Source organism: Staurois parvus, unplaced genomic scaffold (genome assembly GCF_062004578.1).
Source record: "Staurois parvus isolate SC_StPar_1 unplaced genomic scaffold, SC_StPar_1.0 ptg000978l, whole genome shotgun sequence".
NCBI classification, from domain to species: Eukaryota; Metazoa; Chordata; class Amphibia; order Anura; family Ranidae; genus Staurois; species Staurois parvus.
Window position 1 is genome coordinate 90,350 of NW_028318774.1, and position 27,769 is coordinate 118,118.

A 27,769-nucleotide genomic window follows, 5' to 3' on the forward strand; every position below is an offset into this window, starting at 1 on the left:
TTAAAAATCACAAATCAGGTGCACGAGATGTTTCTAACAATGAGCTTTATTAGTTGAAGACTACAAATCCCTTCCTAGAAGCTAAGGGAAAGCTGTAATAAAAGTATGATGGATAGGTGAAATCAGAGGGCAATTTGCACTGCTAGTGTCCAGCAGGAGAACATTCTGGGTTTTTAAGTAGGTGATCACCAAACTCATAATATAGATGCCAGTGACCTGTTTAAGGACAGCTACAAAGACGTGCAGCCAGTTACAGCTTTTCAGTATCCTTGAAAAGCTGCAGAAAATGACTATTCTGATAGAGATGCACTGTTACTTAGCAACACCCAGCTATTGACAATCAAATGTATTTTTTTCCACAAATTGCATGTATTTTTGCCTTTTATATCCGTCCTTTTCATTCCAAACACCCCATCTTTGTCCGTAGTACATATCTTTAGATTTAGGTTTTTTTTAACAGGGCCACTCGTAAATCATGTGAATTATTTAGTATCCATAAGTAGTGTATGATTGTACTTCATTGCATAGGTTAGTGTATAGGGGCATACAGCAGATGAGAATGAGATCTAAAAATACATGTTTTAGATCATGTAATATAGTTGACATATGCAACATTTCTGTGACACATAGTCCAGGGTAGCCACCTCACTATGTTTGTGCACAAAGAAATCCATACAAATCCAAAACCAGTAGAAAGGCACTCATGGGTCTTGCATAGAATAGAGATTAAAACAACAGTGTTTTCATTTTCAATGTTTCGATAAAGCTCAGTCCATCTTTCTGGATAGATAGATAGATAGATAGATAGATAGATAGATAAATAGATAGATAATGTCCAGTTATTACTTTAGAATCCTTATTTGTTAAAATTTTGAAATATACTATATGGCAAAAACGTGCGACTATCTGATCATTACTCCTATCTAACTTTGCTAGAGGAGATCCAATTCAAATTCATATACCATGAACATTACTGTCAGGAATGGACTCACCTGCCTTGTGGGTTGCAGTACCAGGACTGGCCAGCGGGTGCTCTCAGCAACCAGAGGCTCACTTCTGCAGTCAGCCAAAACACCTGAGGCTGATTGCAGGAGGTGCATATAAGGAATGGCCAGGCTTGCAATCAGGGCCTTGGTGTATGTTTTCCCAAGAGCCCCTGTACCTGCATCCTGTCGGCTTCCTGTCTGATCCTGCTTGATCCCTGACTCTGATTGTACTCCGCCTGTCCTGACCTCTGCTATTCCTGACCACTCTCCAGTCTGCTCCTTTGGTACCTTGTCTGCCTGATTGTTCCTGACCCGGCCCGTCCGACTTTGCTTAGTATTGTTCTTTTGTTATCTGTTGGGGGTTTTGGTTTGGTTTGTTTTCACTGTGTTTATGTTTAGTCTTGTACTGCATTTATGTATTGTTTAGTCTTAAATAAATTATATTGTTTATACTATATCTGAAGCCTTCGTTTCCCTGTGTCAGTCCACACACCTCTGGTCATACCCGGGGCCCTGACAATTACTATAGAGTTGCGCCCTACTCCCCACTTTGTGGCTTATAACAGCATTTTGTACATTTATCCAAAAAAGAGTATTTGCAAGGTAAGGTACTGATTTTGGACCAGAAATCCTGCCTAGCAATTGTGGTCTAAAATACCTCAAAAGGTCTGCAATAGGGATGGAGTCAGGGTTCTGTGCATAAACCATGTCCTTATGAAGAGATTTGTATATAGGGGCCCAGTCATGCTGAAACACTATTGCCCCACTTGTCTAAAATGTAGGTAGGTGTGAAGATCAAGTGTCCAGAAACTTCTGGCCATATGGTGTAGAACATCTAAGCCAGGTGTGTTCAACTTGATAAGGCCCTCAACCTCAAACCAGGGAAGCACATTCAAAACTCCTGAATGCTGGAATCTTGGCGGACTTCCAGAAAGTGTACCACACCATCAATATATATATATTAGAAGTCTATGGCAAAGTGCAGCTAACCTGCAGGGAAGCCACAGGCGCACTGCACGATAAACCGCAGAACAGCTTTACAGGATGCTCAGGACAACTTTCTGCTATAAAATTAAAGGAAGGTAGACTTACCCTATTAAGCCCCCGTCTGCACTTTTTTGCTCCAGGCATCGGTGAGTCCGTATCACAATCACTGCTTGCATTCTAAAAAGTAAGGCTTAAATTAAAAAAGAGGCCATTGACTGTGGAAGATGTGCCCACAAGAAGGCAAGCAGAGCTGAGAGTCACCATTACTGCTTGTAGTCTCTCTGTAGGCACTTGTAGATCTTTTTCCTATTACCGATTTACCGTGCCTTATTTCAAACTGTTATTATAGCTACTTATATAGTGTTGCATCGCTCTACATATATATTATACATTTACATCAAAGTGACATGGGAAAGCAAAGATCTTCTTCTTTATCAAGGTGGCCAGAGGTGCCCTCCTCCCCTTGACTGGCAATCTGAGGACTGGTGGGGTAATGATCAAGAAGCAAGAAGGGTGGAGGAAGCACAGATCCACAGAACAAAACACAAACAGGTTCTCAGATTATTTCTCTCCAGCAAGGAGAACATTGAACAGCCCAACAGTGACATTACAAAATCTTAATCCAAATTTCACACTAGCACTAGGAGAAGACAGTACCTTAGATCCCACACCACAGATACTGTATATAGCTGTGAGGCGCAACGTACATAGCGTACACTGCTGCTGTTCAGTGGGGAGGGATTAAACCACCTATTAGGTTTTTAATGCTGCCCGTGTCCCCGTTAGGGAGATTACCACTCTCTATTTGAAAGTGAAAGGAAAAAAAAAAAATCCAAGGTTTTCTGTTGTCCCCAGAAAAGTAATAGAGGGGAGACTTCCAATAGGGACATTAGTTCTGGTGGCCTCAAAAGGAGTACTGCAGGAATTTGCTCTCACTTCCTGTTTCAACTATGGGACAGGAAGTGAAGGGAAAACTGCTCTATGAGACACAGATGGCAAAAAATCAGATAGAGTTTATTAGACTTCCCTTACTCTATCCAAAATGAAAAAAAAATATATATGTTTTGCTTATATTTCTACATTAATATTTCTAGATGTTCTCTAAAAGATACCTAGTCGGTACTTGTTGATTTCAAATCCACTTTGCAGCAGAACTTCACCCAAAAGGGGAAGTTCCCATTTTCTGTCTCCTCCCCCGACCCCTTCCTTCCCTGCTCACAGACTCCTGGGACAGGGTCACAGGTCCCAGAAGGTTGCGGGACCATTCACAAAGCACAGTGAGGCTCAGCTCGTGCATGTACAGTGGGAAACCAACTATGAAGCCTCAAGGAGTCACAACCGGCTTCTCACATTAAAGATGCAGGCGACCTAGAGACAAGTGAAGAACTAGCCCAGGTGAGGATGGCGCTGGATCCATGGACAGGTAAGTGTCTTTTTATTAAAAGTCAGCAGCTACAGGATTTGTAGATGCGGACTTAATTTTTTAATTTTTTTTTAGACTGAAGAACCTCTAAGAATTTTGACATAAAACAAAATCATAACTTATTTACAGGGACAAGCATATATTTGTTAAAAGAAAAAAAAAAGAAAAGGCAGACTTACGGTACTAGGCTCCCGTCTCCGTTTTTTTGCTCCAGGCTGTGGGGATTCGAAATCACACTCGCTGCTTGCTGACTAGGAAGTGAGATTTGAAACAAACCAACACACGCTGCAATAAGTCCATTACTAATTAAAGCCTATACATTATGTTCATGATTCTGGCCTCTATTATGGCAAAGGATGCTATGTTGCTTACCTCCGGTGACTTGAGGACAGCTGCTGCTGCCAATTTTCGTTTCCGCCTGAAAACAACATCATCCTCACTCTCGGGGCTGCTGCCTGCAGAGAGATGGCAAACATCCCAGAACAAACCATGAGAAACAGAATGAAAAGCCATTGCTGCAGAGGGCAGCCAATGATTAAACACAAAACCGCCACCGTGCCCTGTGGCTGCGCTAATAACACATCAACCGCAGGAGACACTTTGTACATGCGATTATTTCAAAGGCCTCCGCTGTTTTGTTTGTATTTGGAAGCAAACCGTCACATTCTATAATAGAACACATGTAAAGGACTAATAGGCCTAAAATAAAAGTGGAAAAAATATTTATGATTTAAACAATACGGAGGTCGTTGACATTGTGCTGTAAGGTGAACAGTGACTTTAAACACATCTTCAAACAAAGCTGCCAAAACTACAGTTTTGTTTTGTTATATATACATTTATAGGCAAACAATGCTGTATAGAGATAGTTAAACATTTACAATGTGTTTTCATACAATATCTGCAGCCTTGAAGCCATTGTTCTCTGGAACTTAGCAAGAGAATTTCTAAAGGTCTGAATTACTGTTGGTATGAAAGGAAAAAAAAAAAAAAAAAAGAAAGAAAGAAAGAATAAGGGCACCAAACGGTTAGGGATGAGTAAAGAATCCACAGTTCTGTATTGACTGCCCACCAACATGCAGGAGAAGCAAACTTTGGAAAAGGGGCTCACTTACAGAACACGAGTACACAAAAGAGATCTTCTGCAGGATATAACACATCTGTTTAAAATAAGCCAGTGGGAACTTGGAAAGTTCAGTGATGCCTGCATGCAGGGGCGGACTGACAACTCATGGGGCCCCCGGGCAATAGGGGATCATGGGGCCCCTGTGTCCTTGCTCAAACTCAAAAAAGCCTATGAAAAAGGTACCGGGGCATCTCATGGGGCCCCCTACTGACCCCGGGCCCTCGGGCACTGTCCGAGTTTCCAAATGGTCAGTCCGCCCCTGCCTGCATGTGTACTCACATATCTTTTATATACTGCTTCAGCAGACCCAATACGCACGTAAACTGAAATTCAAATAGCAGCTTCAGGAACGGAGCTGCACTTGGCATTGCCAATCAACTTTTGCACTTGGCATCACCTTTCAAACTTGGAAAGTTCTTTTGCACTTAGCATCTCCTTTCAAGCTTGGAAAGTTCTTTTGCACTTAGCATCACCTTTCGCACCTCCTGTACCCCCCTCTTGGCCCATTACAGACCTTTAGGGAGAAAACAGCATTGCTGACCCCTACTTCTGAATATCAAGTGGACGCTGACCCAGACCAAGTATGCAGATTTGGATGTCTGATATCACGATTACCTGTACTTTCCTCATCTAAGATTGTGCCAGGTCAGAGACTCAAAATAGGATATGTGTACAGCAGCCTGGTCCGTCTGTTAAACAGATGCACATTAACAATCACTGCCGCCATTTGAATGGGTTACCAAAGGCTGCAAATAAAAAGCTATGGCATATGTGACATTGCAATGGCATTTAGTGCAGTGTCCTTTGTTGAGCTGCACTGTAGTGCAAGTGTGCCGAGAAGGTGTGTTGGGATTCTATATGAAAAAAAAAATGCAAATGTGTTCCACCAACATGTGGAGCATGTGTTAGCACACCACAGTGATGTAAGCAAGCCATTAAATATAGACGCAGACAGGCAGTTAGCTTTTTCTTGCAAAAATAAGCAATGGCAACAGGTTTCTTATAGTACAGGTGTATGGACTTAACCACTTCATGTCTGGACACTTTTACCCCCTTCCTGTCCAGGCCAATTTTCAGCTTTCAGTGCTGTCACATTTTGAATGACAATTGCGCGGTCATGCAACACTGTACCCATATGAATTTTTTAGCATTTTTTTGAGACAGATAAAACTTTATTTTGGTGGTATTTATTCACCACTTTTTTTTGCTATATAAATGACAATGTCCAAAAAGTTTGAGAAAAAAAAAAAAAAGTGTTTTGCAAATAAATAATCTTTCTTTATAAATCTTGGCCAAAATGTATTCAGTTTTCTTTTTAGTAAAACTAAATAACCCAAATTAGTTTATAACCAAAAATTATAATTTCAAAAATTTTATTTTTCATTTTTATTTAATTTTTTTAGATTATTTTTTTTTTAACATACTGTCAGCCAACAGTACAGTATCACATAGTGACACTGTACTACTTGTGGGGGGTGTTGAAGATTTTTTTTTTCATTTTTCTCATTCACAGATTTCACACGTAGTAAGCAATGATGTCAGGAAGTGACATCTTGCTTACTACTATTCATGTGATCACTGACCAATCAGTGATCACATGATCGGGACCTCACACAGGTCCTGTACAGCGAAGGACACAGCAGGCACGGGATCGTGTGCTCCCAAGGAGCGCGCACGGTCCAAAATGGCGGGCACCGTTTATGAACAGCAACCCGCCTCTGGACTGCCACCGTCCAGCCGTTTATATACAGCAGCTGGACGGGAAGTGGTTAAGTATCCACAGGGAAATAGAGTTGGCAGGAACAAGTGCAACATCAGATCCTGGTGTGACTATAAAATATGTGGGTACACATGCAGGCTGTGTGCCTACTTTACATCATTGATGTGCTTTTAGCCATTTTAAAGTCACTTATTCTCAAATTAATAAAAAGGTTTAGAAAAAAGTGCTTGCAACATTGAGATATATATCTATACTTGGGTATTAGTAGACTGAAGAATACCCAAGTGTAAATAAAATCTAAATCTACATATACATGAACTAACCCCCCCTCCTTTCACCTAATCCAATATGTAAGGTTGGAAAATGTTGCCTACAGGCTCTGGGTTCCCATTTAGCTACCACTATTAGCAAAGGCACATGGCCATTGTCAATGGGTAAAGTTCATACAACAAAAGTTAATGTAACAGGAATTTGAAGGAGGTTTTTCTGTAAATTACCACAAAGCAAATAAAGGGGCCAGTGATTATTTGATAACAAATAGGCAAAAGGAGAAGAAAGGAAAATGCAGCTGGATAATCAGGCAATTCCAGAAACATTTCCAAATGTTCTAATTGAGCTGACCTTTGAAGCCGACCTGGGTACCCTAAGCTACAGTTGTATTCTTATAATAAATGTGATATGATCTATGTAAATAGCTTAGACTAGTCTACTCTTGCATTTTAATACATCAAAGTCCAGCTATGGGCACCAACATTTTAATAGTTTCAGTTCTACAAAGTGTTATAAGTGTTTATCTCTTCAATGTAGTCAGATATTTCTGAATTTCTCTTATATCTTTAAAAAGTCTTCTTTCAGCTGTACATCCAGACCCTGCTGACGTCAGCCCTAGATGTTATAAAGATCAGTTCTGTGGTCATGTCTTCACTGCTATATCTACTCTAGGCCATCTACAAAATGCATTGTTACACGCTGCATTTGAATGGCAAAGCGCAGAGACAGGACACCAGTGCTGGTGTCTGCCAAACTTACAGTGCTTTTTTGACAGGGAGCGAGCGGAAGCTGAAATATCTTGAAGACTGAAAGTTGTCTTTGAATTAATCAAAGATTCATTAACTACAATGAAAAGGCAAACTTTTGCAGCTCTGAAATTATTAAAATGCTGGTGCCCAAATTTGGGCTTTAGGCAATTAACAAGAGAAATATAGTACGTACTGATTACAAGGTGGTTTTTCTTGGCCGAAGGTGGATTTGTGTCCGATTTTTTCATATCCACTAAAGGTGAATTTATTTTGCATAGCCCTGACTCTGGCGTAGAGTGGGTATATATGTCATGTCTAGTCATAGGACTGTGAGAAGTTTTGAAGTTTTTGACTTTTTCGATTACTGGTGTTAAAAATGAAGAACCCGGAGAGGTTTCAGTTTCCAAGGTAGAACTTTTAAACCCAACGGTCACTGGGGTTGACATAACACCTCCTCGGATAATACACCTGGGGGGGCTTGGGGCTTTGAAATGTCCGGCCTCTTCTACACTTCCATTTTCTGGCTGTACCTTTTCAGGGTTCTCTTCTTCTGAATGATCATCATCAATAGAGAATCCAAGGTCAAAATTGACTGAAAACAACTCACAGGAGCCAAATTCCTCTTGATCCTCTGACTGCTCTAAGTCCTTGTAGGAGGACAAACAAGCCTTGTTTTCGGGTTCTTCTTCAGTATAGTCTTCCATTAATAAGGATGGATCAAACATATTAAAATTAACAGTGGTTAAATCATGATTGTGGTTTATATTTGTGACTGCCTTGCTTGAACTAGGTTTATGAACCTCCGCAAATTTCTCATCTTCAAATAAATCAAAGCTGTCGTCAAGGTAGTCAGGAACTGAATCTAGCTCAGTTTCATCCTTACGTTGATGTACTACATTATCATTGCTATGGTAAGGGCTACGAGTAGCTTCAATGTCAGTTTCATCACTTTCAGTCTTCTGTTTACTGACGACAGAACTATTAACATCCACTTCCCCAATGGTTACTGTTCTGTTTTTGCTATTACTTCCAGTTTTAGGTAATTCATATATTTTAGGTTCATCTTCCTTACTATCATCTTGACCTTGGAACTGGGTAGGGCCATTTGTTGTAGGAGAGTCAAGGTTTTCAATATAAGTTTCATCGCCGTCAGAGTCAAAAATATCATCCCAATGACGATCACTTTGAGCATCTTGATCTTCAAGTCTATTTTCTTTGACAGTCTCCACATGATGATCTTCTTGAGCTGGCAAAGCAGATAGTTCAGTTTCACATAGCTCTTCTTGAACAGAATTAGACTTTTGGGGAGATGCAGCTTGTCCTTCTCTCAAGAATAAATTCTCTACGTGATTGTGGGATTCCTGTACACCACAATGTGTCTCTATGGATGTATCAGTGTTCACATTTTCACAAGGTAAATGTCTGCTTGCTAAATTATTGCTAGAAAGGTCTACATCTTCTAAAGAATCAAGTTCACTTAACGAAGGGGGAGAACAAGTCAAGAATGTCTTTACACGTGATAACATATCACTTAATACATGAGGGTCTTTTCCAACAAATTCTGAATCCAGATGATTATTTTGTGTATACTCAGTATAAAATAGATTAGGTAAACCATCAGAGGAGTTTTCAATGAAACTGTGGTACCCAGAGTCAGGCTTAGTTGGAGATGCTCGGCTATGACCGTTCATTGCAACTTCAACAGCCAAATCTTGAGCAAGATCTTGATGAGGACCAATCTCAGCATCACTGCTCACCTCCATTGCTGTGGTATAGCCTACCGGTTCTGTATTGTCATATTCAGTGACACAAGACTTTACTTTCTTTGAAGACTTGAATAGTGGCTGAAAATCTTCATCATTTTCAATCAAAGAAAATGAAGTTGAATTCTTGCAAGTTTTACTTTTCAGAGTAGACAACTTCTTTGAGGGTTTGGAAGTTATAGCATGGCATTCTCGACTATCTTGCTTAGACTTATGTGAGGGAAGCACATCAGCTTTATCCAAGAAAGCGACCATTTCTCTTTCATAACTGCAACCATCCTGCAAAATATGCACAAAACAATTTTAAAGTACAAGTAAACCAATATTTTGCATTAAAAAGCAGCTATATTCTTAGTTTTGGAACTCTGCCAACAGAGAACAATATTTATTATACTGTTATACTAAGTTCTGTGTAAAATGTTAAAAGAAAAAAAGAAAACTAAACCATTAAAAACCAAATCAGGTTTCACTTGTAAAATGCATGCCCACCAAAAAAATATAAATAAAATATAAAGATATGCTCTTAGTAGTTCGTATTTGGAGAAGCAAACTAAGGTTCTTAACCCCATTTAATCCCCCATTTGCTACATAAAAAGGTTGTGACTGTGACAAGCAAGAAAGAAGGGGATCTTGATAGGAAATTAGCAACTTTTGAAGTAGTCAAATTCCACAGTAAGTTCAGAGGCAAATTGCAAGTCAATACCTTAATGGAAAAGAAAAACTGTGAGAAAGCATGAGCTTGGGTCCAGATGGCTTTTCTTCATGCTTTTACAGGGTCTTTTCAAATGCTCTTATCCCTTCCAAGAGCCTTTAATAATATCTCACCAGATCACCCGTTCCCCACACAGGCCCCTGAGGCTCAGATTGTTGTAATCCCCAAGTTAGGAAAAGATGCTTTAGCATGCAGCAGCTATCATTCAATATCCCTAAACAAAATTGCAATCTGCCTTTATTCAAAACCACTGCTACTAGACTACAAACACTTATTGCTGATCTTATTCACCTGACTCGAGAAGGATTTACCCTGTCTGCGAGGCCCAGGATAATACCATTAAATACAATGTCTCTCATTGACTATGCCAAAACATAAAAAGGCCCCTACATTTCTTATATCCATTGATGTCAAAAAGGCATTCAATAGAGTGGACAGGGCCTTTCTTTGAAAAAAGGTAGGTCTGAGCCCAAACATCTTACAAAAATGTTTTGCCTCATCTTTATCCTTCCATTGACTGACTTGTCTCTGATCCTTTACATATTCTCAACGGCACCCACCAAGGTTGCCCATTGTTCCCTATGATGCATATTCTTACTATGGAACATCTTGCAAAGCACAATCATGTAATCCTGACGTTAAAGGGCTGTCTAGCTGAGCATCAGTATACGTTATTAATGCCAATGATCTTTTACTTTATAACTGAGAGAATGGACGTATGTGGGAAAGGCACAAAAAATTTGAGCTCTTTGGATGCTTAAGCAATTATACGGTCAATTATGGTAAAATGGAAGGCTTAAACATATCCCTATCGACATGGAAGCATTTTCAATTAAAGACTAATTTCATTTCCATTGGCAGGAGTTTGCCAATAAATATCTGGGCATGTATATACCTTCTGATCTAAAACTCTGGCGGATGTAAAAATTACATACCCTTACTGTTTATGCTCTGAAATGACTCGGGATATATGACAAGCCCAGCTTTTTGTGCCCGAGAAGAATTACTGGACATTCTAACCAAGAATATTTATATATTTCAGGCCGTGCCTTGTATTCCTTGTAAAGGATTTCTCTTGGGTTGACTCTTGAGATTCATGACCTTACTTGGTGCTACAAGCCTTCAAGTTTTCATAGGATTACCAACTCTCCTTCAGCAGAGGGTAGGCTTGATGTTACAGGACATCATTGGTCCAGGCTACTTTACTAATCTGGGACAATTCTCTACAAAAAAAAAAAAAGGGGGGGGGGGTTACTTTTGTTCTACTTCTTGATAGCATAGGGGTGATGGCATTCAACTTAGTCAAGTGCTCCACCAGGGCCACCTTTCTGCACTCTCAGCTTCTACCCTTTTGCCAAAATGGTTGAGTGGCATGGATTGAGCACTGTCACGTCTCACTATGTGAAATTGCTCCCGCCAACTGACGCATTTTTCAGATTCTGTACAAGTCTTGAAAACCTACTTCAATCTACTAGATCTGATCACATGATTTCTACCATTTATCAGCTTCTTGTTCAGGAATCCTACCCACGACCTCTCACACAATCTCTAACCAGGAGAGAGGGCTTGATACTGATCTTCACTCATAAAACGCCTATCTACTCCAAAGCACAGAATGTCATATCTTTTTCCTGTGATACTGCTTGCCCCTCACTTTTTCATAGGTTAGACCCTTTTATTCTAGATTCCTACTGGAGATGCCGCTCTGACAGCATCACTCTGTCAAAGATGTCTCATTTAATGCCATTTTGTGGGGAAATATGTATTACCAAAAATGTGACTGGTGATATCATCCCCAATATCTCCCAATTTACTCATATTGATTCATGGTTCCTAGAAACAGATCAAAAGGGGTATTCTATTCCACTTTCTGGTCTCTGATCATACTAATAAAGCCAAATATTGGTGCAGAACTGATACTGCTTCCCTGTCTGAGTGGGTGTGTGAAGTGGACTATTTCATACAAAACAAATGCACTCCTGGGATGTGACAATATTTACAGTTTCTTGCTCACATGGTGTTTGTGGGTCCAATTTTGCACTATTCGGACTCTCAGAGTCAGATCCCTTTCAGTCTGGGGGGTTTGTGATGACCTGGTCATTCTTTACCCCTTTGCACTGTAATTGGGCTACGGTTACAATCACATTTTGTTCAGCTACATTGCGACACTGTATATACAAGACAAGTGCTATGTAAATGTTTTTGTGCGTGAAGGGACAGAAGTACTTTGGCAATTCATTCAGTGGACTATGCAATCACACTGGTAAACAAACTTCTGAAAGTTCTTTTCCATCAATTCTGCAGGTAAACGTGACTTAAGTCCTTTACCATCTTAACAAAAAAAAAAACGTATTGAAATATCTAAAGTATTCTTATTGCTTTATGTATCTTGAAAAGCCTTAAAATAACAAAGATCATACATAACAAAGATTGAACAGCTCAGTAAATACCCAAAATATTTTTGCAGACTTTAAGTCTAGGTATGGTTAGTCAATTGACAAAAATGAGAAATGCTCAAAAACATTCGGACCCTACTACAATTATTTTTTGGTACAAAGGTTACCCTACTCTGTTTTACTTGTTTTTTTTGTCTTGGGGAAAAATCTCAAAGTATTTTTGCTTTCTTGTGCACATAACGAGGCACTGAAATACACCACAACATAAAAATCAATGCTTTTAGCCTGGAATTTCTAATTTATTATGTGACCTCCATGAACATGTCTGGCTGCTGAAGAGCTTTTATAAACACTTCCTGTGCCCATCAATAAATGGACATAAAGGTGGTTAGGAGAAAAACACATTTATCTATTATAGTTCTAACAAAGACCCCATATTACCCCACTAAGAGTAAAATCAACTGAGCTGTAGAAATCAGTCTACATTCATGAGTTTAACAAGAGGGTAACATTAAAGTGGAATTCCAGTCAAATTCTAACTAAGCCTAAACCTGCTCCCACCCCCATGCTCAGATGACTATCTACCTTTTAAAAGAATAAAACAGCATTGAAGAAATTAGTTGTGCCAGCTTCTTAACATCTCTGGGACAGACAAGAGTACCTCTTTGCAGGAGTCTTCCAAGAAAGCCCAGGAAATTTAGGCACCTCTTCCAATAGAATAGGAAACATCACCGAACACACTTTAAAAAGGAAGTCCCTATTTAAGGTAATGGGCTCCTTTCCCAACCCTTCCCGATCCGCCATGGCACCAGGCAGGGCTGCCCATTGCCTCCCTTACTATTTGCCTCAGTGCTTGAAGCTTTCCAGAGAATGATCTGTCAAAATACGGATGTGCGGGGCGTCTGTGTAAGCTTAAAAGAGCATAAACTTCAGCTTATGCGGATGATATTCTTTTCTATGTCCCACTACCTATCACCACTCTACCGATCTTGGTATCCGAGATGCACAGATATGGTAAATTATCCAATTTTCACATTAATTTTAGCAAAATCAGAAATACTCCCGGTCACTATCCCAGCGGAACTGATGACACATCTTAAGGCAAACTTTACGTTTTCCTGGCAATCACACGCCTTGCCTTATTTGGGAATCCGCATTTCCTTGGACACACAATACTTTATTCCCATAACTATGGGCAACTACTACAGACCATAGACCATGACTTAAGATCATGGCATAAACTTGCCCTTACCTGGCTAGGCCTATTTAATGTACTTAAAATGAGCATTCTCTAGAGAATTTTGTACCATTTGTATATGGTACCCATCTCTCTACGAATATGTCTAAAGAAGGTTGAAGGCAAATTGTTCACAACCTTTATCTGGCAAGGTCAACACCCCAGATTGGCTTACTCCATCCTGCGACACTGCAAGAAAGACGGTGGCCTGGGTCTTCCAGACATTACTTTATACTATAAAGCCACGGCGTTAGTCCGCATTCTAAATTGGCACCATAACACCTCAGAAAAATTGTGGGCCCCCCTTGAAAAAAAACAATCGCTGGCTGTAATCTTGTGGGCGCACCTTGGGTCCCAGATATGGCAAGAGGCCTTTCGAGTTGGACCTCTCCTGTTACTTTACCTACCCTGAAAACATGGGATCAGATCAACAGAAATGATGAGCTGGCCCCCCAACCTCTCCTATGGCTCCCTTGAGCAAACTCCCCTGGTTTACACCGGGCAAAGTCATTTCATTTTTCAAATTCGGGGGGGTGGTGGTATTATCAATTGTTCCACATTAGCCCCCAGCAGGCCATCTCATGCCCTTGGAACACTTACAACGCACTTATGGTCGGTTCTCTATGGACGTTTGGAGTCATGGACAAATCCACAACTTCCTAAAAAAATTACAGCCTAAAGCTCGAGCACTCGAATACCTTACGGAGTTTGAATCCAGATGTCAAAGGGGGTGACTCCAAACATCTTCTGTCCCAAATGTATAAACTTTTATTGGAGACTGATTTACATTCCATTCCGTATTTCATAAGTGAATGGGAACTGAAATTAGTCATTCGTTTATCTCCATCTCAAATACAAAAAATAAAACGGTTTTAAATAAAGTCTGTTTTTCAAAAGAACAAGCCTTTGTACAGATGTATCCAGGTACAGAGATGAGACAAACCATTTACAACTGACAGGTGTGTGCTTAATGCGGTGTCAGATCACTGCCCTTCTCACCAACTCATGACAAAAGACTGGTCGACCTCACACTGCGCTGTCACTGATATGCAACAATGAAACACTCATCCTCACCCTGCACAAAGATTCTCCAGTTTGCAAAACCAAAATCTAGATGCCAGCAGTCAGAGCAATTGCCACTGGGTTAAGTTAACTATTAACCCTTTAAAATGCCACCACCTGCTTTTACTGAAAAGAGACCGAAATTCTTTAAATTTGAGTTAGGGCATTTAGAGACAGTTTTAACACTTTTCAAAATATATTTAAATAATGAAAAGATATAAAATGGTGCAACATAAAATATTTACAGAAAAAGGGTATCACAAAGAAACAGACAATGCAACAGAGAAATAAAAACTCATAACTTGACAGATCTTCCTTTCTTGGATAACTTGACAGATCTTCCTTTCATGGATGGTACATGAGAGCTGTCAAATGTGTTTGCAGTCCACCTTTCTCTGGTATCAAAGGGGTGTTGACAGGGTCCATCTGACCAATTAAGCGTCTGAAATGGTCCTGGGATGTTAACTGTGTTTAGGACTGTATCCCAGGTAAAGTTTTCTATATCTATAAGTATTAATATCTCTGAATACCTACAAGCTACAGTCTGCTAACATGCATATTATCGTCCAGCATGACATAAGCTTTGAGATGGATATAAATATGATAGGTCTCAGATGTCTACTTTACCTAGGAGGGATAAGGTGTTCCAGTGGTTCCCCATATTGTCTAATATAGGGGTGTTTGGACTTAAAATGCTAAAAATTAACTGAGGGAGGTAAATATGCTGTTCTGGAAATATACTGAAATTTTAGAGTCTTGGCAGCTGACCAGTCTACCAGGAATGTGTATTGCTACGGTATTTACAATAGGGGGGGAGAGCTGCAGGTATCTGTTAAAACTTCAGTCACTCAAGCAGGCAAGTCAGGCATTTTTATTAGCGTTTCCAAACTGAAGTGTGGATTTGGCATGAGAGGGTCTGCCTCTGTCCTGATCTGATAACGAGGATCTGTCATCAGTTACCTGTTCTGTATTGCACCGGATGCTTCCTGGGGGGGAAGAAAAGGGGACCACTGCTGCTACTCGCCAACTTGTGTTACAAATTGTCATGGCTGAATTCTGAACAACATGGCGTCTTTGCCCTTTCACGCAGCTTTGTGAGGGCTCAGTATGTTACAATTGCAAGGGGTGCTTACAATAATCATCTTTAAATTTATGTAAAACTTTAATCCCTAAAAAGGATAAAAAACAGTTTGCCGAAACTGCTTCTAGAGTATTAGGAGTTGGGCTTCAATTTTGTTAATGTATTTAAACCTGCTAGTGCATATAACACTCTCCTCTCCCCACAGACTAACAATGCTTCTGTCCAAATATTTTCCCTGTGCTCCTTTATCCAGAGTGGGAACACTCTAATACAATGCACTGTTTTACTGGCAGATCACCAGGTGAAAACCAAGGGAGAAAGGTCTAAAAAAGAAAAATAAGTTGCAATATATCACATTTTTTGTGTTTATTACCACTATATTATAGGAGCCTGCTGGATTCAAAGTGGGAATATGCCACTTTTGCAATAAACTCTCATCAAATGGATACAAGGTTATTGCCACTTAGGAGGAGCAAACCACAAGATGTTTTCACTCCCCACAGAGAAATAACTGGAAAAAGCCAATGCAAAGCCTATATCTTTGCAACCTTATGCGTTTTAAAGGACCCAAGACTTAAAACCATACTGGCAGAAGCAACAGGCAGCTTCTCTAGCATTAGAGTGGTGAGCACTGTATTAAGATTTGAAGCAATTTTTTACAACTTGGTTGTAATAGCAGTAGACTGTCGTTCACTGATGAGTTTGCCCCTGAGGAATGGCAGAGTCTTTACAGAGAGAATCCAGAGGAGAGGGCCAGCCACACCTCACAGAACCAAGGAGAACTCCAAGGAAAGAACAGATTTTAAGAGCATAGGATTTCAATATGCAGATATTGACACTGCAAGTATGTACACTTCAAGAAGACCCAAGACATTTCATAGAAAGGTTGCTGGAGGGATATGGTGCAGGCTGTCCCAAAGTGCCTAGAAACAAACATGTTGTGACCACATGGCGGTAAGGCAACATATAAGCTCAGGGTAATAGACAAGCCCTCAGGTACTTTGGAAACCCAGCCTGCTAACAGCAAGTAAGGGTTGGATGGCTGGAGGTGACCAAAGTCTCTGTAGGTGAGCAGCAGGAATAGACCTGAGATTGGAGTTCCATGAAGCTCTTTTCAAACAGGAGCGACATAGATTTGCCTCCTGAAAGCTGTATGAGCGAAAGAAGAGAACGACAATCCATACAGCAGTTGACGTCAGCACTCATTCCCACAACACTAACCCATTCCGTGCCAAAAATAGCAGAGAACTGGAATTGGGAATAAAGTAAATGAAGTAGCTCCGGATGCCCTGCCCCACCGGCCAACTCGCTAAGTGAGTCTTCAGAGACAGGTCAAGCACTGAGGCAATGCTAGCGGCTCTGTACCGTGAAAGTGTTCTGCAGATAACTTACCAGAACAAAGCATGGAAAGAACTCTACGTGAAACCCAGTGCCCAAAGGTCTTTTGCAAGCTCTCCCTCTGCAGCATACAGTCCAGCAATTTCTGGACGTGGCACTCCAAAGGAGAGGCTGAGGATGACCAGGCCGAGCAGCAGCAATCAAAAGGACAAAGCTCCCGCAGCCTTGTAGAGAAATCTCAATTGAAGAAAAAAAATCAAAGAAAAATATAACAACAAAAAATTGGTTAGTCATTAACACAGCTGAACTGCAGAAGAGACATCCGTCCTTTTAGGACACTAGCAAAAATTTGAAGCATGCTTCAGTTTTTTGCTAGACCTCGCCTTTTTGTTTTGTCTACTGCTGAAGCAACAGACAAGAAAAAGCCATTTCACAGAACAAATGAGTTAATTAGAGCTTCTGATGTCAATAACCTATATACAAAAAATAAATTTACTTCATGAACAATACCAAACCTAACAAAGAAATGTTTTTTCTTCTGTGCTGTTAAAACATTTGTACAACTTAAGTGCTGCCCTAACAAAGGACAGACAACGGGGCTTTTTACTGTCAAACACAAAAACAGCAATTTGTTATCAATTTCTTCCTTCATTCGCCTTGAGCACAGAAAATTGAACAAATAAGACCAGATGGATGCTGACAAAGCCTTCCCCAAAACTAGCAATTTTGCACTTTGCTTTGCATTAAATCATACAAAAAAAATTAAACAGCATAAAAAAATGAATAACTAAAAAGCCACATATACACACGCACACTGCACATCATAGGGTATGTCGCATCTAACCATGTAGGACAAGGACCTGGTTCATTTTATTGGTGGTCCCACCAGTAGCACACATTAAACCTTTCCTTTCCTCCCATATGACATCACTGGTGCTTGAAGACTCGCTGCCCCATTGATATATGGAGCTGGAAAACCTAAGTTGTAAACTTGGAGTTTACACAGGGTTTTCCTCTTCTCTCCTAGCAGGCAAATGGAGTGGCAGAGGACTGAGGGGAAGGAAAGTATTCACAGCTGGTGGGATTGCACTTAAGCAAACCTGTTTTACACGTGTTAATTCCTTTTAACACCAAATATTAAACATATAAAGCATCCATCTCATTTTTGAGGAGTGGCACATTGCACACCATCTGCTTGCCACTGCAGATCCTCTCGTCAGCACCTGTGTCACTATCGTATTTTATAGTTATGTAATAGGGGTCAGCAGGAGAATCCACATTGCCCAGAGGGAGAGGTGGACTAGCTATCACACACAAAATTGTCAGATGGCAGCAGAACCTAGAGCTACACCAAAGAACAAAGAATTCCCTCACTGACTGCTAAACAGGTACATATACAACAACTTGATTCTTTTTAGTGGGCAGCTGATGGAATAAGTGAAAGACACACTGAAGACAAATTTGCTTTAATGTGAACCTGACCTGGTTTAAAAAGTGCCCAAGGTAACAGGGTTGATAAATGGGCACCTTGTAGTGCTTAAGAGAGACATGTTAGCCTTCAAATCAATCCCTGTGTTCCTGTGGCGACCCTCTGGAATCCTAGGCCTAGACCAGGGGTCTCCAAACTTTAAAAACAAGGGGCCAGTTTATGGTTCTTCAGACTTTAGGGGGGCTGGACTGTGGTCAGTGGGAATAGAAAATGTCCTGGTGTAAGTGGGATCAAACAATGCCATATCTTTTGTGGGAGGAATAATGCCCCATCATTGATGTCAGTGGGAGGAATAGTACCCCACCACTGGTATCAGTAGAAGGAATAGTGCCCAATCATTGGTATCAGTAGAAGGAATAGTGCCCCATCATTGTTATCAGTAGAAGGAATAGTGCCCCATCATTGTTATCAGTAGAAGGAATAGTGCCCCATCATTGTTATCAGTAGAAGGAATAGTGCCCCATCATTGTTATCAGTAGAAGGAATAGTGCCCCATCATTGTTATCAGTAGAAGGAATAGTGCCCCATCATTGTTATCAGTAGAAGGAATAGTGCCCTATCATTGGTATCAGTAGAAGGAATAGCGCCCCATCATTGTTATCAGTAGAAGGAATAGCGCCCCATCATTGGTATTAGTAGAAAGAATAGCGCCCAATCATTGGTATTAGTAGAAAGAATAGTGCCACATCATTGGTGTCAGTGGGAGGAATAGTGGCCAATCATCAGTGTCAGTGGGATGAATCGTGACCCATTATTGGTGTCAGTAAAGGAATAGTGTCCCATCATTGGTGTCAGTGGGAGGAATAGTGCCCCATTGTTGGTGTCAATGCCAAGAATTACGCCCCAGTGTTGATGTCAGTAGGAGGAACGTGCTCCAGGAAACAGATAAAGGCAAGCACAGGGCGGCATCCGCCCCCGGGCTGCAGTTTGGAGATCACTGACTGGCATTCACTGTACATGGGGCTTCAAATTTTTTCAAAGCAGAGATTAAACCCGGTCCTTTCCATATAGCTTTGCCCTGTCAATCAAATGTCAAATGCCCATGCCTCTACTGTCCACTGACATTAACCGCTAGCTGTCCAAAGCAATTTTGAAAATTTTCCTACACACGAAACGCAGCACTTTTTGCTAGAAAATGACTTAGAACCCCCATACATTATGAATTTTATGAAAGCAGAGATCCTGGAAAACAAAATGGTGGCTCTTGCAATTTTTTTTTGTCACATATTTGTGCTGCCGTTTATCAAATGCAAATTTTTAGGAAAAAATACACTTAAATTTTAGTGCACAGAAACACAATATCCATTTTTGGTCAAAATATAAACAATGGTGTTGTGTCAAGTAAATAGATACCAAACATTTAAAGATTTAAAACTGCGCATGTCTGTGAAATGGCGACAAGCTTCGGCACCTAAAAGTGGCTTTAAAAGCCTTTACAAGTTATCAGTTTAGAGTTAATCATGAATTATGGCCCTAGAATTATTGCACCCAGACATTTGTGGCAATCTCACATGTAGCAAAATCACTGTTTACATGTGTGCTGGACCTATGCACATGTTTGCATTTGCGTGTGAGCACTGGGGGACGAGGATGCTTTTATTCATTTTTATTTATTTTTTACACTTTACTTTTTTCATTTAACTTCATTGCTATCACAAAGTGAACAAGACCCTTGTAATAGCTTTAAGCAGGTGACAGGTACATGGTATTCAGATAGCACGGGTCTATTAGACTCTTGATGTCGCCCCTGAATTTCAAAACAGCTGATCAAATACATTTTGTGTTACAGCCATCACAGAGGAGATGGGGGAATGGATGTTCCTCCATCTCCTCTGCAAGAAGCTACCCTGACCACTTGCCACAGGATTCCAGGCTCCTCGGAGGAATGGGAGGGTTGGGAACTACCACAGTTTCTTCCCAGCACTACAAAGCCACCGGATCACTTCTACCCAACAGCCGATCACTTGATGGAAAAAAAAAAAAAAAAAGATTGAAAAGGTCATGGCTGCAGCCATAATCCTGGTATTAACCACTTGCCGTTAGGATGTTTATATATATATACACTGGGTGGCAAATGGTTAAGTAATAACTTTGGGATGAGGCTTATGGTTACGAAGGGGTAAGGTTTAACCTCAGTTTTCCCAGAAGTCAACACTCAATGTACAGCATAAGCCTAGGATCCAAACTGGCTCCACGGAAAACGACTTTAATAAAATACACAATCGACTTTAATAAAATGGTAGAATACAAATTCGATTTCTGTGGAGCCCACTTGGATCATACTGCCTTCACAGCAAAGAATGATGTTGGTGCTTTGAACTGGGCTTCTCTTACCTCCTCCTCTCTCATCCGCTCAATCAGCTGCATAACAGCAATGAAATTATTACTCCGAACAGAGTGATCCACAAAGTGAGTTGGAAAAGGTCGATTCTGCCACAGTTTCCACTCTGATAGGGACAGCTCATGGACACTTCCTGAGACTTGTTCCTAGGATATGCAATCATAGGGACAATATTAGTATCTCACAAATGACTTTAATATATTATACACACTCGCATAAGTACTCAATACTACATCTACTTATAAATGACAGCAAATCTGTTCAATCTACCAAAACAAAAAAAATCAAAGAGTTGCTGAATTTTAGTGGTTCTATGGGTTCAGCCAGGTAGCATTCCCTTTATCATCTAAATCTGTAGTGATTTGCGAAAATGATCTTTTTGGGAATGTGAATACCAATAAAACTTAGGTAAGATAAATATTGACTTAAAATATTGACAAGAAAAAGTTATCTTGTCGATAAATCTGAAAGATAAATCAGAGCTGCCATCTCTATTTTTAGACCCTGGTGGAAAAAAGCATCAGACCAATGGAGAGCCAAAACTGATTTTTAGTTATTTATGAACATAAAACATCCAATGGATTTGGGGGAGCTCATGCACTTCCCCCTTCATGGCATTTGTCCAAAACAATGTCTCAATAGCTAGAGGCATAGCATTTGGTTGTCTGTGTCCATCGAATTAGCGAGTCACTGAATGAGAGACCTACTTTGGCAAGGATGCTGCCATCATATGTTCTGAAACTTTTATGTGTTGATATGGAATCCTAGTCAACCTGTCATTTTCTCCATGTGAATTAAATGAAAAACAGGCAGAATGAAACTCCCTCAAAGACCTCAGGAGATTAGGTCTCTGATTATAAATATATCTCAGTATTAGGCTCCTGAGAGATACACCAATGAGGATATTGACGGTTGCTCTTTCCACCAACTTTTGCATGAAGCTCAAATAATTTAGGATGGAAAACCCTTTCACTACCAGTTAGTTGGTAAAGTGGCTGGTCATACCCACCATGTTTGTTTCTGGATCTGTGAAGAGCTCAAACTGTGTTCTGGGTAGAATGACATCTGTTACCCTATCTGATTCTGTCAAACGGTACAAACGGTTCCAAGTCTCAAACTCTGTGTGCGTCAAAAGCCGGTCTTCATTTGTGTCTTCCCTGGTAAACACGGAAGATTTACGATGGACCAGGCTGGAACGGCGGTCTTTGGAGCTGGGCCTTGCAGAGTCTTTGACATCATAGGTTCCTTGTGTGATGTACATTTTATGCACGGCTGGGTTTAACCCCTCCGGAACCATGCGAGGGCTTTCCTGGTTGAGGTGAAAAATGATGTCATTTCCCAGGATGGCCTTGTAGATGCTTCTCTTATTGCTCTGACTTTGGTTGTAGGTCTATGTAGAAAAGAAAAGCAGGTTAGATTTAGGGACTGATGAGTATTATAATACAAACCAAACACTCTTGTCAGAGCTACTGATAGGGGATGGCCCTCTGGGTGCAAATCTACAAGCAAACTGCAAACAAGCTACTCTTTGCTCTAATCCTTACAAAGCACGTGTTACTGAACTTCTCCACACTGCGCGCTAGCTTGGCCTTGCTGCCCATTTCTGTTCGGGGAAAGCAATACTGAAACAACGCAAAGGAAGAAGGTGCAGTGGCACTGAGCAATACCATAAAAACTCTTTATTGAATAAATAGTAAAACCAATGCCAATGTACTCACCAAGGTAAGTTGCATGTATCAGAGACTAGTCCCATCATAGGAAACGTGTTCACCCTCAAGGGCACAGCTGACATGTTTCAAGGGCTAAGCCCTCTTCTTCAGAGCTTTCAAGAGGGCTTAGCCCTTGAAACGCTTCAGCCATGCCCCTGCGGATGGACACGGTTCCTCTAACGGAACCGGTGTCGGATGCATGCACTATGTACCATACCTTTGTGAAGTACACTGGCATTGGTTTTATTTATTTTATGCAATAAAAAGTTTTTCAGGTATTGCCTGAAGCAGACGTGCCTTTTTCCTTTGTTTCATTCTTGATGGGCTTCAGTTAGTATTGAGGGGATTCTGCCATTTCCAAACAAATCTATGGAAATGCAAAACCCAATGGAAGGAGGGCACATGTAGGTTAAATGCACTGGTCACTTAATTCTGAATAAACTTAGAAGTATCTCTAACAAATGCCATTGAGACAAGCCCAATGCCCTTTGATACAGGCCCTTAATATGATAAAACCAGCAGCCTCCATCAAACCATATGATGATTCCGGAAACCATTGCCATCAACCTCTTAACACTAGATATCAGTGTCAATTTTTCTTTTTTATTGCTCAGACAAGAAACGACCTGGATACATACAGTATCACAATTATCACACCTATACAGTTGCAAGAAAAAGTATGTGAACCCCTTGGGATTACGTGGAATTTTGCATGAATTGGGCATAAAATGTGCTCTGAACGTCATCTAAGTCACAACAATAGAAGAACACAGTCTGCTGAACATAATACTACACAAACATTAGATGTTGCCATGGTTTAATTGCACATAACATGTAAACATTCACAGTGCAGGGAGGAAAAAGTATGTGAGGCCCTAGCTTAATGACTTCTCCCAGAGCTAATTGGAGCCAGGAGTGAGCCAACCTTGACTCCAATCAGTGAGATGATATTGGATGTGTTGCTGACAGCTGTCCTGCCCTTAAAAAACAAACACACACCTGTTTTGGGTTTACTGGTTTCAAGAAGCACTGTCTGCTGTGAACCATGCCTCACAGAAAAGAGCATACAAATAATTCAACAAAACAATGGCTGCAACAGCACAGAATACGCCTTCTGGGTGGCCCAGTCAGAGTCCTGACCTCAACCCGATTGAAATGCTGTGGCATGACCTTAAGAGAGCGATTCACACCAGACATCCCAAGAGCATTGCTACACTGAAACAGTTTTGTGAAGAGGAGTGGTCCAAAATGACTCCAGATCGTTGTGCAGGTCTGATCTGCAACTACAGGAAACGTTTGGTTGAGGTTATTGCTGCCAAAGGAGGGTCAACCAGTTATTAAGTCCAAAGGTTCACATACTTTTTCCTCCCTGCACTGTGAATGTTTACATGTTATGTGCAATTAAACCATGGCAACATCTAATGTTTGTGTAGTATTATGTTCAGCAGACTGTGTTCTTCTATTGTTGTGACTTAGATGACGTTCAGAGCACATTTCATGCCCAATTCATGCAAAACTCAGTGCAATCCCAAGGGGTTTACATACTTTTTCTTGCAACTGTACATTACCACATCTTAGCCCATTTTATGTAATGTCCTGCTAGATAGATTACAATGTACACCATGTAAGTGCTAGGAATTACCTGTCATGTGAAAAGGAAATACCAAATTAAAATTGAAGAGTAAAATACCTGTGGCACTCAGGCTGTGGATCCTGAACAATCCAGTCTCTGGCATTACATCTTGACAGTTTTAAATTTGTCAGAGCCAGCAAGAGCACGAGCAGCCAGTCAGGTGTGCTGCATTGTTCATCTGCTGACAAATGTGTCCGTGAGAAGAAAGTAGGGAAATGACTGTGTCAGTCTGTTGCTGCTCCCCGTTTGACCAATCACAGGTTGGAGGCAAGAGGTTGATTAAGCTGTACAGCTTAACAGTAGCCAAGATAATTCAGGCCAGCAACCTGGTTCTACGGTCTATCAGGGTTGTATAAATCTGGAAACACCAGCAATACAAATTTGACAGATAAAACACCTTCTATATGTGTGTACTTGGCCATTTACCTGGGGTACAGCTTTAACATTTCAGCTAGTGCCTAAAGGACACAGCTTTCTGTTTTGCTTTGTTTGCCTAGAGATCTTCCTGACATCCCCATGTATGAAATGCAGCACACTATCTTCCTACATACTGTGCTAGTAGCTGGAATGTTAGTCTTAACATGAAATAAAAAGCAGTGTTTTGTAAAGGTTACATAAAAACATTCTGGAGTCATGGAGAGGCCAATTGTTATATAAGCAATTCCTTTTATAAATGGTAGAATGCATTTCTTGCCTTGAGCCACTGTCCATATAAAAAGCCTGACTTGTTTAAACCAGTGAGGGGTCCGTTTCCCTTTCACCGGCTCACAGCACCTGGATTTAACCACTGACTGTATGAAGATCCGTTTTCTAGGAAGCGACTGTTTGGTGACAGGAAATCAATCAACAATGAAAACGCAACAAGTGTCCAATTCATTTACATTACTATGGGAATTGAGTTGCCACATACATTGAAGGTTACAGAAAACCCGCAGCAGATGTGGCTGAAATGATAAAGTGCTCAGTTGGGTCCCTTGTGCTGTGTTATTAGACAAGACGTACGTCATGCATGCTTAACATGTTAGTGTGGGTGCTTCTGCAAAGACAATGTAGCAAACAAATTTTTAAAGCCTAGACGGAACAAGGTTTTTAAAGCAGAAAAAAATTGGAACCACAGTTCACTGTACAGCAGAGCTCATACTGAAGTGGGAGAAGCAGCACGAGGAGCCATTCAGTGGATTAATTTGTGTTGCAGTGCAAGGTGTTTGCTGGATAGGATAAAAATGGCATGACAAAGATGTCTACCGTTTAGTATCATTTTAACATTTTTTTTAAAATAACAAACATGTCATACTTACCTGCTCTGTGCAGTGGTTTTGCACAGAGCAGCCCCGACCCTCCTCTTCTCGGATCCTGCACCGGCGCTCCTGGCTCCTCCCTCCTGCTGAGCGCCCCCAGAGAAAGCCGCTTGCGCTTGCTCGCTCCCTGAGACAGAGCGCAACTCGGCGCTGCACCCCACACCCTCCTCACTGGCTGTGATCGACAGCAGTGGGACAGTGGGAGACAATGACTCATGCTGCTGTGTCTCAGCCAATGAGGAGGCAGAGGCCCAGGATAGCAGGTGCTCTTGGGTACAGTGCTGGATTGCGACAAGCTTGGGGGAGTATAAGGAGGGGCTGAAGGGGAGCTGAACACTGAAGGTTTTTTACCTTCACTCATAGCATGCATGAGGTTAAAAAAAACCTTCAGCCATTTCAACTATTTTAGGTAAAAGATTAAATCAGCCTGTGTCTCCTTTCACTGCCTAGTACAGGGTAGAGGCTGAACAACTCCTGTAAGTAGTGGTGCGCTGATATGAAAATTCTATACACACACAAAACACATATACACATATAGATAGACATATATATATTATACATTTGTATTATATCTGTTTTTTTCAATTCATATTAATTTAAATTCATGATATGAATTGAAAAGTCAAACAATCCAGTAACTTTATTTGAAAGTAACACAAAAATTGAACAAAAAGTAAAATGAAATACATAGAAAAAAATAATAAATAGTGGCATTTTTGTATTGAAGTCAATATGGGGGGCATTTTGCATTGCAGTGGGATGCAATTTGGCCATGAAGTCAACGGGGTGCATTTTTTGCATTGAAGTCAATGGGGGGGGGGCGGTTTTTGCACTGAAGTCAATGGGGGGCGTTTTTGCACTGCAGGTAATGGGGGGCATTTTTGCACTGCAGGTAATGAGGGGCGTTTTCAGCACTGAAGTCAATGGGATGCGATTTTGCGCTAAAGTCAATGAGATGAGATTTTTAATTTAAAGCGGAGTTCCAGCTGAAAAAAAAAAAAATACAGACACTTACCTGTCCTCAGTACAGCTGGTTTCACCGGTCGTCTTCTCTCCCTGGCGCCGACATCTTCAGTGTGGGAATGTGGCTGTGACAGCTTGCGGCTTCACAGCCAGGTGCCCACTGAGCATTCGGGAGAAGTGCTGCGCTTTGTGAATAGTCTCATAGTCTTCTGAGACCTGTCACGTGTCTCAGAAGTCTACGGGGGGGTGAGGACAACTTCCGCTCCCGATCACCTAGGCGATCGCAGCAGAAGTGGGAGCAGGTACCTGTCAAATTCGGGTACCCGCTCCCCAAAGGTGCCAATCCTTATTGGGGAGCAGGGGACAAAGGCTTAAAGAAGATACTTCCCCTATTGGGTGGAGCTCCACTTTAAATAAATTATCATTATCTGTATTTTTTTTTTCGATTGGCAAAATGCCAAAAATGCTATTTTCGGCGGCCAATATATTTGTGCATCACTACCTGTAAGCGTTACTTAACCGTTTCAATACCGTGCAATTTTACACCTTCCTGCCCAGGCCATTTTTCAGGTCTCAGCTCTCTCACTTTGAATGACAATTGCGCGGTCATACAACACTGTACCCAAACTAAAATTTTATCATTTTCTTCACACAACTAGAGCTTTCTTTTGGTGGTATTTAATCACCGCTGGGGTTTTTATTTTTTGCTAAATTAACAAAAAAAAGACCAAAAAATTTGAAAAAAAACCCCACTTTTTTTATTTCTGTTATAAAAGTTTACAAATAAATAATTGTTCTTCATAAATTTAGGCCGAGATGTATTCTGCTACATGTCTTTGGTGAAAATAACCCAAATTAGGATGTATTTTTTAGTTTGTAGGAAAGTTATAGAGTTCACAAACTATGGTATAGATCTGAAAATTGATCAATCCTGAAGTACTGACAGCAAATCTAATTTCTTGAGGTCCAAGAATGTCAGAACAGTACAGATATCCCCAAATGACCCCTTTTTGCAGAGTAGACAGTCCGACGTACTTTATAAGAGGAATGGCGAGTTTTTTGAAGTTGTATTTTTTTGTCATAATTTTTCGGAAAATGAAAAAATTAAAAAAATTATTTTCACCATTTTTTTTTTTACATACTGTCACCAGTGCAGTACAGCATCATCATATACCTGGCATGGCGGTGAACAGGGTCACTGACTGGTGACAGTATGAAAAAAAAAATATATATATATTTTTTTTTATTATATTTAATTTTTTATTACATTTTTTTTATTTTTAAGATTTTTTTTTCATATTTTACTATGACCAAAGTAGTACAATGTTACCATAGTAACATTGTTCTACTTTGGGGAAGTGATCAGTATTTTTTTTTTTTTTTTTACACAATTTGCTTATAGCAAAGAATTACTTTGCTATAAGCAAGCATTTACCTTGTCCGAGGTGCACGGCCGGTGACAGATCGCACTGCTGCGCCGCTCTGC

At 40.6% G+C, this 27,769-nt stretch overlaps 1 protein-coding gene across 1 annotated transcript in view; it reads right to left on the reverse strand.

Moving 5' to 3' along the window:
* The window catches only part of FANCM (FA complementation group M), a 226,066-nt gene that overhangs the window by 23,108 nt on the left and 175,189 nt on the right, over positions 1 to 27,769 (reverse strand). Inside the window, exons 11-16 of the mRNA XM_089657217.1 lie at positions 21,690 to 22,070; positions 20,674 to 20,826; positions 7,455 to 9,303; positions 3,769 to 3,851; positions 3,576 to 3,647; positions 2,079 to 2,150 (exon numbers count right to left, since the gene is read on the reverse strand). Coding sequence (XP_089513343.1) covers positions 2,079 to 2,150; positions 3,576 to 3,647; positions 3,769 to 3,851; positions 7,455 to 9,303; positions 20,674 to 20,826; positions 21,690 to 22,070 — 2,610 coding nt within the window. The remainder of the gene's footprint in view (positions 1 to 2,078; positions 2,151 to 3,575; positions 3,648 to 3,768; positions 3,852 to 7,454; positions 9,304 to 20,673; positions 20,827 to 21,689; positions 22,071 to 27,769) is intronic.